Source organism: Pavona decussata, unplaced genomic scaffold (genome assembly GCF_977016875.1).
Source record: "Pavona decussata unplaced genomic scaffold, jaPavDecu1.1 SCAFFOLD_11, whole genome shotgun sequence".
NCBI classification, from domain to species: Eukaryota; Metazoa; Cnidaria; class Anthozoa; order Scleractinia; family Agariciidae; genus Pavona; species Pavona decussata.
The window spans coordinates 1,163,198-1,177,603 of record NW_028145434.1 but is presented as its reverse complement, the minus strand read 5'-3'; the positions used below and the strand labels follow the sequence as shown (position 1 = coordinate 1,177,603).

Sequence of the window (14,406 nt, the reverse complement as noted above, 5' to 3'; positions counted from 1 at the left end):
CCTACGATGGATTAGCATTCCATCCACACCAGGTGTTTTATTTTTATTTATTTATTTATTTATTTATTTATTTGTTGTTGTTGTTTTTTATTCAATATTTATCCAGGGGCATCCAATTTAGCAGAGCTAGTTTAAATGGAGCCCTGACACAGCACAAGACAAAACATTGAAACATAAAAAAAAACTAGACAAATAATTAGATTATAAATGCAGCATGTACCGTAGGCGTTACTGCTTAAGATGGCACTTAAGTTTGGTTTTAAATTCACTGAACGCCTCTACCTGTCTAATGGTTCTCGGGATGGCGTTGTAAGTTCGAGCGCCGTTTATTCTGAATCTCCCCTGATACTTAGCAGTTTTTGCGAAGGGAAGGCGCAGCAAATCACGGCTTCTGGTGTTCTAGCCATGGTAAAGGTGCGCGTGCCTAAACTCTTAAAGTAAGTACGAAGGCGCTGTTCCGTTGTTGTTGTTGTTGTTGTTTTCTTGCCGGGACCGAATCATACACTCGGGGCCAGATTCACGAGGCCCTCCTTGTTTGTTTCATGACAAAAGTCTATTCTTGGCATGACAACAACCTTAGAAACCAACACGGTAATGCAGAAACCAACCTAACCACATACCCTCCGATCACCCAATAGTTCGTCCGGTGTAGACTGCATGCAAAACAGTGGGAATCTTTCCCTGGAAATTTGTGGCGGGAGAAGTGAATCATAGAAAGTGCGAACTGACCAGACGCGAAGCGCCGTAAGTGTGCATGCGTGCGTGCGTGGCGTCTCCTCCCAGTATAATTTTCCATTCCTCGCGCGTTGGTACGAATTACAACGCCAAAAAGACTAGCCTCCCACGCAGTCATGTTTAGGGGACTCGTAAACGACTGCGTGGGAGGCTACAAAAAGGCGGGCCGTGTTGCACCGACTTAACTACCACTATAGTACCACAGTTCAACAAAGCAGGCCAGGGGCCCGTTTCCCGAAAGTCCCGATAACTTACCGGGCCCGAAAAGTGATTTTGGTAATAAATGTTTCTTGGCAGAAGTCAATTTTTGTTAGCTTTTCAAATTCTAAATTTTAAAATGTTATAATTGTATGAAAACATTGGCCAAGTACCATGTCTGTAATCACTGTGTAATCGGCGAAAAAACATTTTAAAATATACTTATCGGGCCCGGTGAGTTACCGGGACTTTCGAGAAACGGGCCCCTGGCCATAAACGTACATAGAGCTCTTGCAAACATCGTCGCACGAATCGATATGCTGTGTTTTGCCATGCATATTGATCGCATCGACTACGTTGAAATATAGTCTCAAAATTCCACTAAAGAGTGAAGGAAGCCGAATCTACAAAGACTAGTACCACCTTGAGTACACTTAACTCGAAAAAACAATGGATGGCCTTGACATAATTTGATTGTAATCTTTGACATGTTCTGTTCAATTGTAAGGGCCAAAATGTTGGATGACTGTTAATCCCAACAGGCTTTAATTGGTTTTCAATTTAAAAAAACGAGTCTTTTGAAGTGCAAATTCAGAACATTAGATTTCACTAACAAACATGTTAATAAAGGGTCCTTTAAACAATGGGGCTACTTCATCTGCATGCAAGAAGGCTTTTTAAAATACACAAAAAGAAACCAAGTTATCATTGCAAACTATGAAGCAAAATAACAACTCCACGGTTGTTTTGCCCACAAAGTACTCATCGATTACGTATTCTCGAACTGGTAATGTTAGCATGTTATTGAATCACTGGGCTTTTGATTTCTATGTTTACATATTCGCGATTTTGTTCGGCATTTTCGCACTGGCCTGCTTTGCTGCCTTTGTTCGACAACAGGCACAGCGATCTCGGAGCCGAAATATTTACGGACGTTTCACAACAGTTCAGCTGTTTATTGTAGCAGCACTAACAGTAGTCGACCTGTTTTGGAACCCGATAGTGTTACGAGATGTATCAACGGAAATATTCATAGTTTCGTTAATCATAGGGACTTTACACATGGCCTTAAGTCTGTCTGCGTTAAGTATTTTGCTTCTCATACTGCTTGAAACAACGAAGACTACATTGGCCGTTCCACGGCTACAGAACATCTGGGTGCTGTGCGCCATTACGGCTGTTTTCACAGCAATCCTGCTGACAATCAACTTACTAGTTCTTCATGGTAACCGGGAATTGTGGTTCTTCGTATCATACGCTGTTCTCTTCGTCTGGTCAATAACAGTTTGTGTTGGGTACACAGTAGCAGGGTATAAAATGTGGCGCAACTCAAAATCGTCGCGACAACTGGGAGACTCAATGGGGAAGGGACGTTTGACGACTATCATCACTAAAGTATTTGTATTAACTTTTACCACTACGGTAGTGTCACTACTGAAGCTCTCCTTGGCTGCCAGAGACTACAACAAGGTTACTGACAACATAACCGAAATAACAAAGGGATACATATGGTCGCGATACATAATCACGTTTCTAAACAGAAGCTGTGAGTTGGTGCTCATGATTTTGATTTTTGAAATTGTCATACGAACGAAGACCCGAAGGAATTCCGTAAACGAAGCGCAGGCGGTGCAACTTGGAACATTTAGCGAAGATACGAAGAGCAACTATCAGATAGGGTCGACAGAGTGACGAAGAAGAGTGCTTTGTATACGCACAAGGTCTCAGGGTTTTCCGTTCGGTACACGACGGGCAAATAGTACAGCGACGAACATTCACCGAAGATGCAAACGGCTAGGGCCGACAGGGTGACGAAGACGCTCATGAACTTCGTCACAAAGGTTCGGTACACGACGAACTAATGGTGTAGCGACGAACGTTCACCGAAGGGCGACGAGGAAGAATGTGTTGCATACGAACTACGTCTCAAGGGGTTCGGTACACGACGAACAAATAATGTAGTGACGAATATTCACCGAAGATACAAACGAAATGAACATTACGTAGTCTTGACAAGGTAACAAAGTGTAATCTGCGTAATTTTGAAAAGCAGCAAAAAAATTTGTATTTCCTTTCCTCGTCATACAAGTAACGGAGGATCAAAAAGGTGTCTATTTTTATTTTGAAGGGTTAGCGTACTATACAATTAAGAATTTGAAAATAATTGAAAATTACGATTAAGAAAGAACCGTTTTATTCAATAACAATAACGATGATGATGATGATGATGACGACAATAATAATAATAATAATAATAATAATAATAATAATAATAATAATAATAACAATAATATGCATTCCTACGTCGTACACTGTGTATAATAATAGTAAAGTTTATAGCAATAAAAACCGGTTGCGCCATCTGGGTAAATAATGAGAGTTATCATTACGGGAAAGGACATTACGTTTGGAAGGCGTTCTTGTGTTTCTTGCTCAGGCACATGAAACTTAAAGCTTCAGTTTAATCCAGCCTGCTCTCCAAGCACCCTGGAGTTATGATTTGGGTGCTTGCCTCTCTCAGGGTTGTCATGGTTACCTTCGTTCTTGTTAGACAAGCACATTACCAGAATTACACTGCTGCCATTTTGGCGTTTGAAACAATGTAAAAATATAAACGTTTTCGATGTAAAGATATCGATATAACAGGCACCAGTAACCAGCGATTTTTCCTTTTTTCTTTCAACAAATATTAAAGCGGCTTCAGGGCACAATTTTTTTCATTCATTTGCTGAGAAGGTCAAACTAACGCCCGCTTATCAAGAAAATATTGATGTCACAAGAATAAAATAAAATATTGCGATTAAGACACGTAGCCGAAATGATTAATATGCTCTTTGCGTTTGGCTACTCAATTGACAATTGGTTGGATACATTTGCATACACAATGGGAAAACAGCCAAAAATCATGAAATTCTGTCATGATTGCAAACAGCAGTGGTTCAACACCGTAACCAACAATTGCAAACGCTGAAACATGCAGAAGGACTTCAACTCAACAATTTCTTCGACTTCAAAGTCCCTAACGACTATGTCAACTCGACCTGCAAATTTACAATTCCTCGATCACTGGGCTTGGAAATTCTACGCTTACCTATTCGCCAGTTTGTTTGGTATTTTCGCGCTGAGCTGCTTATTTGCGTTTGTTCAGCAATGCAAGCAATCTGCCCGCAGTCGCAATATCCACGGTCGTTTCACCACAGTCCAGCTATTTGCTGCAGCAACGCTGAAAGTCGTCCGGCTGCTCTTGCGACCAGTGGAGTTACACGACAAGTCAGAAGAAGTATTCACAACAACCCTCCTCATGGAGTGTATCTCTGTGGCGTTGAATCTGTCTGCGTTCAGCATTTTACTTCTCATACTGCTGGAATCGACGAAAACGTCACTGGTTAATGCACGGCTGCAAAACATTTGGGTCCTACTTGGTATCACGGGTGTTCTGATGGCGGTGATGCTCACATTGAATTTTTTAGCGTTTTACGGAACTCGGCTTTTATGGTATTTCGTTTCATACATTTTCGTCTTCATTTGGGGAATACTAATTTGTGTTGGTTATGCTGTAGCAGGGTATAGAATGTGGCAGAACTTAAAATCCTCTAGAGAACAAGGAAGAAAGTCAGGAGATGGGAGACTAAAAAGGATCATCATATTAGTATTTCTATCGCCTTTCATTACTGCCGCGGCATTAATACTGAGCCTCTGTTTGGCTGCAAGCGGCTATGGTATCTTTGTAGAGCTTGAAATAACTGAGCACACAAAGTGGTCGAGATACGCCATTCTGTGCTTGCTTCAAAGCTGTGACCTCGCAATTATGGTTGTGATTTTTGGAATTGTAATACGATCGAAGTTTCGGAGAAGTACGATAGATGATGCACCCACACTACATCTGGGTACATTTGATAAAACGAGTAACGAAGAAGAGCTGACAGTGTGAAGGATAACGCGACAAGAATTGCTTCATTTCATCTAAAATACCACGATCTTTTAGGACTACAAATTCCTGCAGTTGTGAGGTTCCTGCAGTTGAAGCTGTTTGAACACTCCGTTTAACATTTGCCTAACATCTGTCGCACGGATGTTGGGCAAATGTTGAAACCGTTTGAATGGGCCTAAACTTATTCAAAACACAGTACACGTGTTCCTATTTTTGAGAGGTTGCCATTAATGACAAATGCATTTTTTACTTTTACTTTGTACTACCATTTTCAGTTAAAGTTAGGGGTTTACCATTTGAAGCATAAATAGCTTGAATGTTCAGAAAAGCAATTAAATATTCTATAACAATTCCGCCCAAGTTTTCTGTCACACGAACAATACATAAAAACAGGACTTTTCCATCCGGACAAACATTTGTTTAGCACTCTTTCAAGAAAAAGAAAATTATTTCCGTAAAACCAGCAGGCAAGAAATAATTTTCAAGAAGATCTTCATTTTTTTTAAATGCATGCATGTTTTGGATGAAACGTAATCCATCGTCAGTAACAAGTAACCTGCTAGTGGGTGTGATATAAATGCAAGAAGGATACAGTAGTTTTAAGAATTAAATGGAAGAGAGACCCTCGCAGTCATTTACGCAACCGTTAAACAGTTGATAAAAGAAAGCTTGAAAAAAAAATTCTGGCTTTAACGTTCAAGCCTGAATATTTTTTTCAGGATTTCTTTTCACAACTACTTAACTTACGTAAATAACTGCGAGGGTCTGTCTGCTATTTAATCTTCCACCTGCAGTTCTAATATATGTTTCATATATTCATATTCAGTGTTAACAATATAACTAATTAAAACGCGACAATTAAAGCACAGCTATAACTTATTAAAACGTGACAAGAAAAGTGAAAAATATAGCTAATTACGGCGTGACGATAATAACAATAACCAAATAGAAAAACGGAATAAAAACATACGTACTGGGTAGACGAACAAAACTAAATATCCATTAAAATATTGACACGAAAAATTTGCCTATTGAGTGAGGGTTTTTCCCAATGAATACGCAGCGAATACCTGATTTTGAGCTGGAATGGTGAAGAGACGGTGTCGAAGACGATAAAAAAATCTTCACAACATAAAGCTCGGCAGTTTTCCAAGCTTTTAAGTTGATGTAAAATGTGGGAATTCTTGTCAGTGAAAAGGTAGTCTCGCCGACAAAACAGGCACCACAGCCTTCGCAGGAAAACGTATAAACTACACGCGTTCGCAATGACTTGGGTGTACTATCTTTCATAATGAATAACTTTGTTAATTTATAGGGGGAAAACTCAAATTAATGTCAAAATTTTTGCAAAACCGCTTGATACGTTCAACCGTGTTGGAAAAGGGCCAACAAACGGTAATTTATGATAGTGGGTCGATGTTTAGCTGCGGCTGATTGTGTTGGATGCGTCGATAGGGGCAAGGGACTTATTTTAGATAATGTTTGACGACACTGTCTACAATGTGTGCTGGAAACGTATTTTTGCTTAAAATATTGGTGAGCTCCTTGATGTTGTTACGGAAAGCGAAAAACTATTGAGACAAGAAATGAAGGGTTACTCTCGATAAGCACATCTAAGAACGGCACTTCTTGATCGACCTCCCTCTCCATCGTAAACTTGATGTTGGAGTGTTGACTGTGATGTATTGAAAAACATGCCACAGACTCCTGTTCATTGTTGACACTGCCGTTATGTTTATACACGGCAGACGGCATGTCATTCACTGAACGTTCAAGTACAGCATTTCAGCGTAATGACACTCGTTTTCAAATAAATAAAATAAGCCCTTCCAAATAACACCTTGAAATCCTAGCAGTATGCAGGATGTTTGTCCCATAACATAGTTTAATGGCCACGAGTCTCGTGTGGCTCAGTGGTAGAGCATCCGAACTAGTAATCGGAAGGTCTAAGGTTCGACTCCTGATAGGAGCACTCGGATTTCCCTTTTTCCGAGTTTACCTGTGTCACTCACTGAAAAATACACCATTCTCATTCACTCACCAGGTTTAAAATATACCATCACATTTATTTCATTGCGCATATGCCACACATTGACATTCCAATCCTAGCAGTATGCAGGATGTTTGTCCCATGAACCTAGTTTTTAAAATGGCTCTAGCCCCACGAGTCTCCTGGGACGAGTTGCATAAAACTTAATAACGACGGGCGTAAATGCTACCGTCAGACGTTAAAATACTGAATGTGACTGGGTTGAAGGTCTGGCGTTAGCAGTTTCGCCCGACGTTAAATTTTATGCAACTCACCCCTGTAGCTCAGTGGCAGAGCATTCGAACTAGTAATCGGAAGGTCTTATGTTCGACTCCTGATAGGAGCACTCGGATTTCCTTTTTCCGAGTTTGACTGTGTCACTGACTGATCTAACCATACGACATAACATTTAATCTTGGAAGTCATGTTTCGGATACTTCAGTATTTGATCAAGGAAGTTAACAATTTTTGACTATATACTAGAAATACGTGACTCGCAAAACCTCGCGAAGCTGTAGATAATAATTATAATAATAATAATAATAATAATAATAATAATAATAATAATAATAATAATAATAATAATAATAATAACTTTGTTAACGTGTCAAGAAATGTAGCTGAGGGGAGAAGTCCCCTCTACTAATAGACGCCACCTAACTAAATTCTAAAAATTCTCAAAGAAGTGTTGATTATACACTGGAAGCTATAAATTTACTGCTTGCTGATTTACATAAACACAGAGTATACGCGTAGGCTGTTTACCTGTCCCTCCAAAGTAACTTGAAAGGACGTTTACATTGGCAAATTTGAACTGGATTTTAGTAGCAATTTTACGTCGCTGCGAAATGTAAGGTTTGGTGATGAACTCTCTGGCCTCAAAGATGAGGTAAATTCTACCAAGGCTCAGGTTATTATTTAATCTGGGAAGGGCTAATAACACCATCAGCCGTGATGCGACTTATATTGATACGCAGTCGACACCATCACCTGATGAAAATCAGCTGCCTGTATGTAACACAATCGTGAAACAAACGATAAGTTTGAGCTGTCAGTTTGCGCTTTGTTTCTCCTGAGCCCTTACGATAAACTGTCTGTTGTCAGCGATCTGATTGGTTCGCTATTCATGGTATATGAGTCAACATATGGCGTTTCGAAAGAACCAGTAATTTTATTTTCCCTCACTTATAAGAGGGCTTTTTAAACTACGGTTGAGTGCATTACAACTGAAACAGTTATTCCACCCAACCTTTTCCTAGGTTAATCTACAAATTGTCTTATGAGGACTAAATGGCGGGCCTCATTCGGAGATTTAAAAGGCACCCACGAAATCTCAGCTTCAAACAGAGAGCACAACAACAACTAGGTGGTGCAGAATTAATATTTTGAAATACCGAACAGATTAACAGATAGCATTTTCAGGATTTTCTTGATGAACAGTTCTAAAGCATCGTATACTGAACCGTGTTTTTAAAAGATAGTCAATTGTTTAATCGCTGTGTAATAGGAACAAAGCCTTTCTTGAAAAAAATGTGTGCGCCAAGTTTGACGTACTTCTGTGAATTTCATTGCCGATATGTTCGTCTTCTTTTTCTTTTTTTTTTTTTTTTTGGTGGTTATACCGCAATGTCGTACTCTACAATAAACCCTGCACGTCGTACATAAATTCACGGCTAAATTTATACAAGACTAGATTTCATTGAACTACATAGGAGCGTGATGTTGCGAGATTTTCACCGGACAAAACCGGACACCAAGTGCTACAAAAGCGGCCAAAGGAGATTTGCATATATTTACCGGCTTTTAATTCTTTAGCACAAACGATAAAACGCAAACGTTGTATTCAATGGAAAGGTTATGACATAGTAGATAAACCAACTTGTTTATGGCTTCCAGGTACATAGGATAATAATGTTCTTGGCTCAGTGAAAGATCGATTTTTTTAAGATTTCACAGTTGCCCTCGAGGCTTTCCTTTCATGCCAACCGCTAAACTTGATTTTCGGACAAAACCTCAGTTTCCGGTGTTATCGTCCGATAGACAAGCCGCTCGATGGAGGTTGCTTCCTAATTATTCAACAAGAAAGGAAGTCGACCAAGTAAACAGCAGCCTCCCACGCAGACGTTCTTAGGGGTTCGTCACGCGTTCCTGCCCCACGTGGGGCAGGAACGCGTGACGAACCCCTAAGAACGTCTGCGTAGGAGGCTAAGTAAACAGCGGAAATAAATGGTTTTTTAGCCGAAAATGTTTGACCAAACAAATGAAGTCTCACTCCATCCAGGCTTGTCTATATTACAAGACAATCATTTCACTCAGATAAGAGAGCTTGATTCGCAACAGAGCGTAGCAAACGCATACTAAACCTAAAAATCACTAGACTGCAAGCAGTCCCTTTCTGGTCAGTCGAGAGGGTGCGCTCATAGCGAGGAGAAATAAACGAGAAGAGACTGGGGGACTTTCCCCTTTTTCCCGCCCCTTCCCGAGCGGGGAGCAGGGTTGGCGCAGTGTTTGAGCACTCGCCTTCCACCTATGTGGCCCGGGTTCGATTCCCGGACTCGGCGTCATAAGTGGGCTGAGTTTGTTGGTTCTCTACTCTGCTCCGAGAGGTTTTTCTCCGGGTACTCCGGTTTTCCCCTCTCCTCAAAAACCAAGATTTGATTTGATTTGATTTGATTTGTAATTAGCTTTCTTGGATTGTAAAGCGCCTCTGATCATTTAGATGTTAAAGGGCGCTATATAAGTATTAAAAAAGAAATTTAAATTTAAGCCTTCCATCGTTCGTTTGCTCCAGTTTTTTCGCGCTCGGCTATTTCGCGCGACCTCTCGACTATCCAGGAAGGGACTGCTTGCAGTCTAAAAAATCACAAATTAGTAAGACTTTCCAGTTCATTTATTAGCCGGGCGTCACTTGACCAGACGGCTCTAGAAATAACCGTTCTTGTCATCATCCCTACCCCCCCCCCCACCCCTCTTCTCATGGTCACTCGCCCTTTCACCTCTAACATTTCACTGCACTTTCCGCTGGCCAAATTTAATTCTTTAAGCAATATACTGTCTTCAAACCATTGTGACCTCAAACAGGTTTGTCTGCCGTTTTGACGACAATACGCTAATTCCTAGATTTAAAATTTCACCCATATTCAGTTAACAAGGAGTCAGTGCTGGATTTTAAGTTTTCGCAGTTGCCCTCGTGACATTTTCCGGACAAAATCTTCCAGCTTCAGGCATTATCATCCGAAATACGTAACATCAACCGCTCGATGGAGTTTGTTTACAAAATATTCGACAAGAAGGGAAGTCGGTGAAATAATAGCGGAAATGTATGCTTTTTTTTTCAACGGAAACGTTTGATCTAACAAATAAAGTTCAATACAACAAAATACATATATTTCACTTAGCTGGGAGAGCCAATTAATTAAGCTCTAAGCGTAACTCGTAACAGAGCACAGCAAATGTATATTAAAATTGGCGAGCGCCCGTCGCAAAACGTTTGAAATCAAGGGTTAGACTGACAGCCTGCTGTTTATACGTATTTTTTGAGCGGGGAAAGAGACACAGGATTGTAAATTGACATTCAACCTTCTTCTGTCTCTCTCGAAGTTCTACAAATTCGAATGAATTTGATCCAGCGGTTAAGACTGTTTATTAAGGCTGATAAATCACAAATCCAATCAAATAAATTGGTAATTTCTAAAACCATAACAAATGCTTTGTAACCCATTGCGTGTTCAAGACTCGGGATGTGTCGCTTCCCTGAGGCATCCGGATATTTTATGAAATGTTTCTTTCATCTTTCATTCTGACGCAAACAATAAATTGCCATTCTGAAGACCTCGAACAAAAACAAACATTCTTCTGTTTCCGGCAATAACAAAATGAAGAAAAAAAATTCTTTAAAAGCCTGCTTCATATTAAACGCTAGTTTTCTATAAAAGTTTTCGGCGCAGAGTGGTATGTATAACAGGAAGGAAAAAGGCAGCCTGAGAACAAGGTACCCGATAATCTAAAATAGGCCAAACATTATACGAGCTTTAGCCTTTCTTGTGTCAACAACAGGCTCTTGTGACAAAACATTTATTTGTTTCCATCGATGGAAACGCAAACAAAACTGAATTATCGTATAAAGACAATACGAGTCAACCATCTGCTCGCAGAATGATCAACCAAGTTTGATACAGTGTTGAAGCGAACATTCAAACCATTGTAAGTGCCTTTTCATGCAGCAGAACAACAATTCTTTTACAAAGTCCCCGACAACTTCACCAACACGACCTGTAGACGTTTATGAATTCCTCGATCACTGGGCATGGGAGTTGTACGCTTACGCATTCGCTACTTTCTTCAGTATTTTCGCTCTGAGCTGCCTTGGCGTTCTCGTCCAACAATGTAAGCAGGCTTCCCACAGCCGCAACATCTACGGTCGTTTTACTACAGTCCAGCTTTTCACTGCTGCAACATTAAAAGTCGTCGGGTTGCTTTGGAGCCCAATAGTGTTGAACGACGTATCGATGGCGACATTCATGGCATCGATGCTAATAGACTGCTTCTCAACGGCTTTGAACCTGTCTGCATTTAGCATTTTGCTTCTAATACTGCTAGAAACGACCAAGACATCACTAGCTGCTCCGCGGATGCAAAATATCTGGGTGTTAATGGCGCTTACAATACTCTTTATGTCAGTCACGATGACATTTAACTTGCTTGTTTTGTATGCAGACAGAACATTTTGGTATTTTGTTTCCTACCTCGCTCTGTTTGTGTGGGGAATATTAATATGTGTAGGTTACACTGCAGCCGGTTACAGAATGAGGCGGAACCTAAAATCGTCACGGACGCTGGGAAACTCCGCCTCAAGTGGACAGCTGAAAAATATCACAGCTCTTGTATTTCTATCACCGGCCATTACTGTCTTGTCGCTGATATTGAGTCTTTGCCTGGCTGCCAGTGAATATGGGATCTTCGTAGAGGTAGAAATTAATAAAGAGACAATGTGGATAAGGTATGCAATAATGTTCCTGTTGAGAAGCTGTGAGCTCTCGATTGTGGTCCTCATCTTCGGAATTGTCATACGAACAAAGTCTCGTGGAGGCTCGGTGGAGGACGCACCGACCGTTCAGCTGGGGACATTTGTCGAGGATACAACGACAGGTTGACGAGGGCATACAATACAACTCAATTCAATTAACTTTTTTAAACTTCTTTTGCCCATTCACAACAGGATAATGTAATCAACCAAACAACAACCTCTACTGAGGGTTCATGTAAAATAAAAAAAAGCTGAACTTAAAAATTCGGCAAGAAGTCTAATCGAGTGGACGGCCCAAAACTGTTAACAAAGTTCAGAAAATAATTGAAAAGATATAACTATTTTAATTATGGTAAAAAGTAAGACCTCCTACACTGCGGATTGCAGTTAAATTTGATAATACCGAAGCTCCGAGCGCGCGAGCAACATTTGTAACCCGTCAATGCCAGAAATTTTGGTATTGGTTATGACGTCACTTCCCTCTGACCGTCCGCCCTCCATGTAAGCCAATGGGAAATGAGACTAAACTTTACCCTATGCTGCAACCCGCATTTTTTTCGGCGGGAAGTTGCATGGCCACGGTCACTGTAACAACACGGTAAACGAAATGCGCGGAAAATTTTGGAGTGAAACCATTTCACTCCGATCCGGCGCGAAAAACTTAGCAATGGAATGAAAAGGATTGGTTGTTCTCCAAAGAGGCGAGTGTTCATTTGGTTTTATTGACAAAACTTTGCTGTTTTGCAGTTTTTCTCGATCGCTACAAATGATGGAAACTGAGCAATGAAAAGACAAATGCAACGGCAAATTAAAACATTAAAACATAAAATTTCACGTTGACTTGTAATTACTTCCATATTTTTGTTACACGTCCCTGTGTTTACTAATAAACACACGAAGTATGTTTTTATCACAATTCAGTCTGGAGTATCTTAAGAGGGTGGTTATTTATTTATTTATTTATTTATTTATTTATTTATTTATTTATTTAGTTCAAGAGAGGCGTCTAATAGCGAGGACTGTTTATAGCGATTCAAGTGTTAATTTTGAATAGCTTTGAATTATAATGCTGGCTCTTGTTCATTTGTCTTGACAACAACTGTTGGCAACTGGTCCTTTATAGCCTCGAACACAAACATTCGATACCAAACTTATCGAGTTCCATAGGCGTACTGACACTTCGACGTATGATAAAAATATTTGGCTTACACGCATGTTCAATAAATCTAAAGGACTTGGGCGTCAAATCGAGAGGGCCGTTTTCAAATAAGAGAAGGCGTTCAATTCTAGTAAATATGGTATCATGATTACGAGAGCAATCTACTTATTGGAAAGGCCCTGTTTTATAAGCTAATACGTCTAACTTTAATTTACTTTTTTAATTTAGTGATGCTCTAGACATAATTGTCTTTTAAGCTTAGATTAAGATTAGCATTGACGGCTGCTAAAAACACATCCAATAAACATGAAAAGAAAACCAAGTGTATCCCAGCATTATAAAATTTCTCATATTTAATTATCAGGAAAGTAAATTTCAAAACCAAAGAAAAATAATTTGAAACGTTCCCTTGCTCTTGTCTGGACAATTTGTTTTGACTTGCAGTAAATTAAAATACAACAATAACTGAGAACAACACACAAAAACACAAAAAACAGCAATTGTCAGAACTATTGAACACGAAACAATAAATAAGACCACATTTGGAAAATAAAGTACTTATTGTAAAGGATAGCATATCTGATATCTAAATGTTTAGGATATCTAACAACTATCCCATTTGGTTCAGGATATATGGACTTTGGTTCAATTATGAATAGATGAAGATTGTTCGTTTATTTTTTGCTGACAGTCTACTCAGTCTTACGGTTTTCGATTCTCTTTTCAATTTGCGACCATATGTTTGTAATTAGTTTATGTAAAGTATGTGTCCGCGCACGTAAATATAATACATTTACATTGATTCAAGATCGTCTACTTCTGCGGCCTGTTGATGGAGCAAAACGAGAGCTCGACGCTACAGACTGAGGGTATTCATTCTACAGCAACACCTTCAAATGTTAACGAACTTCTAAATCTCTGGCCCTGGAAGGTCTATGTTCTCCTCTTTGCTATTTTAAACGTTATCTTTGCATTGGGCTGTCTTATTGTCCTCGTTCGGCAATGCGGGAAACATTCGCGAAAGAACATTTACGGTCGCTTTACTACAGCGCAGCTTTTCATCGCTGCGGTTTTAAAAGCTGCCGTGTTGTTATGGCGCCCCTTCTTGATCAACGAACCATCAAGGGCAATATACGGTTCCGCGTTGTTCCTTCATGGCATCTCACTGGCCTTTAATTTGTCTGCTTATTGTATTCTGCTTTTTATTCTTCTCGAGACAACAAAGACCACACTTGCCACTCCGCGGCTTCAAAATATTTGGGTGCTACTCGCTATCACAGCTTTTTTCACAATAATCGTGGTAACACTTCACTTGTTGATTGTGTACA

At 39.9% G+C, this 14,406-nt stretch overlaps 3 protein-coding genes across 6 annotated transcripts in view; 2 read left to right on the top strand and 1 right to left on the bottom strand.

Moving 5' to 3' along the window:
- LOC146488099 (DNA repair protein RAD50-like) overlaps positions 1 to 14,406 on the bottom strand; it is a 64,969-nt gene that overhangs the window by 9,165 nt on the left and 41,398 nt on the right. The gene's annotated exons all lie outside the window — the stretch shown is intronic.
- Positions 1,411 to 6,967, top strand: LOC146488103 (uncharacterized). The gene has a single exon (XM_085121434.1). The coding sequence runs from the start codon at positions 3,908 to 3,910 to the stop codon at positions 4,862 to 4,864; it is 957 nt and encodes a 318-aa protein (XP_084977560.1). The 5' UTR covers positions 1,411 to 3,907; the 3' UTR covers positions 4,865 to 6,967.
- LOC146488102 (uncharacterized) lies at positions 9,903 to 12,784 on the top strand. The gene has a single exon (XM_085121464.1). The coding sequence runs from the start codon at positions 11,111 to 11,113 to the stop codon at positions 12,044 to 12,046; it is 936 nt and encodes a 311-aa protein (XP_084977590.1). The 5' UTR covers positions 9,903 to 11,110; the 3' UTR covers positions 12,047 to 12,784.

Excerpts from the sequence above, each read along its gene's own strand:
- LOC146488103 (XM_085121434.1), top strand. The coding sequence starts at position 3,908 with ATGCAGAAGGACTTCAACTCAACAATTTCTTCGACTTCAAAGTCCCTA.
- LOC146488102 (XM_085121464.1), top strand. The coding sequence starts at position 11,111 with ATGCAGCAGAACAACAATTCTTTTACAAAGTCCCCGACAACTTCACCA.